This window comes from Pollicipes pollicipes, unplaced genomic scaffold (assembly GCF_011947565.3).
Source record: "Pollicipes pollicipes isolate AB1234 unplaced genomic scaffold, Ppol_2.1 Scaffold_3087;HRSCAF=3621_pilon_pilon_pilon, whole genome shotgun sequence".
Classification (NCBI taxonomy): domain Eukaryota; kingdom Metazoa; phylum Arthropoda; class Thecostraca; order Pollicipedomorpha; family Pollicipedidae; genus Pollicipes; species Pollicipes pollicipes.
The window spans coordinates 31,708,956-31,710,458 of record NW_023596225.1 but is presented as its reverse complement, the minus strand read 5'-3'; the positions used below and the strand labels follow the sequence as shown (position 1 = coordinate 31,710,458).

The window sequence follows — 1,503 nt, the reverse complement described above, 5'->3', positions numbered from 1 at the left end:
CTGTCACAGCGATCCACGTCTGTGAGCGTCTGTCGGCCTCCGTCGCCCGCATCTGCCTGGGGCACCGCTGTTCAGTCAGCGTCCCTCATAGCCCTCTCCTGTGCTGCAGATGGCTTCGGAGGCGCTCGAGCAGGCGAACCTGACGGAGAACGTGACGGACGGGCCCGATTACTGCGGCGCCGGCGTGGCGGCATTCAGCCGGGGTTACCGCCAGCTACACGGCTACCTGGCGCTCTGCGTCTGCATCTTCGGCCTCACCACCAACATCCTCAGCATCGTGGTGCTGACGCGCAAGACCATGGTGTCGCCGACCAACGCCATCCTGGCCGGCCTGGCCATCGCCGACATCATGGTCATGGTCATGTACGTGCCGTTCACGCTCAACTACTATCTTCAGGCGTTTGGCGAGGCCAGCTTCAGCTACAGCTGGGCCGTGTTCATGCTGACGTACGTGCACGTGACGCAGGTGTTCCACACCGTCTCTATCTGGCTGACGGTGGTGCTGGCCGTGTGGCGGTATGTGGCGATCGGACACCCGTCGCTGAACCGAGAGTGGTGCTCCATGAAGAACACCTCCGTGGCCATCGTGTCCGCCTACATTTTCTGTCCGATCCTTTGCATCCCATCCTACCTCACTTTCGCAATCACGCCCATGGGAAACTTCACCGACCGCTTCGTGGTCGGCTTCAGCGACCTGAGCAAGGGCAATGACAAGTTCTTGGAGAAGTTCAACTTTTGGATGTACAGCGTGCACGTCAAGCTGCTCCCGTGCATCATCCTGACCATCTTCAGCTGCTGTCTGATCAGCGAGCTCATGAAGGCGCGCAAGCGGAAGGTGGAGCTGCTGAGGAAGATGAGCGCCGGTCAGAGCAAGCAGTCGTGCGCCGAGCGTCAGGCGGTGCGCACCACGCGCATGCTGCTGGCCATCTTGCTGCTGTTCCTGCTGACCGAGTTCCCCCAGGGCATCCTTTCGCTGATGTCTGGCATCCTGGGCAAGGACTTCCTGGGGCAGTGTTACAACAAGCTGGGCGACCTCATGGACATCCTGGCGCTCATCAACTCCTCGATGAACTTCATCTTCTACTGCTCCATGTCCACGCAGTTCCGCTCCACGTTCCAGCACCTGTTCCTGACGAACCGGTGGGTGCCAGTGCCGCTGAAGCCGTCCTCCACCGCCGAACAGACAGACTGCACCCGGCTGTAGTGGCGCGGCCGCGCTGAGGCCGCGCGTGCGGCCGCGGCATCGGCCAGGAGGGCGAGGCTGCGCCTCCCGGCTCGCCGCCGCCGGACCCCCGCCGCAGACGCGTGGCCGAGACTGTCAGCTACGCTGACCGCGGCGACTCGGATGGCCGACGAGCCTCCCGGCGCCGGCCGCCACGCTCTTGGCAGTGTCCGGCAGAGACCTGGTGTGCGCCCGGCGGTCACGTGGTCGTGAGTCGCCCCCGGACGGGCGGGACGCTCGGCGCTGACGTCACGCCTGCGCTGCCCAATGAGAGCCCCTGC

At 64.2% G+C, this 1,503-nt stretch overlaps 1 protein-coding gene across 1 annotated transcript in view; it reads left to right on the top strand.

The window, feature by feature from the left end:
* The window catches only part of LOC119090037 (sex peptide receptor-like), a 1,867-nt gene extending 663 nt beyond the window's left edge, over positions 1-1,204 (top strand). Inside the window, exon 2 of the mRNA XM_037212833.1 lies at positions 110-1,204. Within this exon, the coding sequence (XP_037068728.1) occupies positions 110-1,204 (1,095 nt within the window). The remainder of the gene's footprint in view (positions 1-109) is intronic.
* The last annotated feature ends 299 nt before the right edge of the window (positions 1,205-1,503 follow it).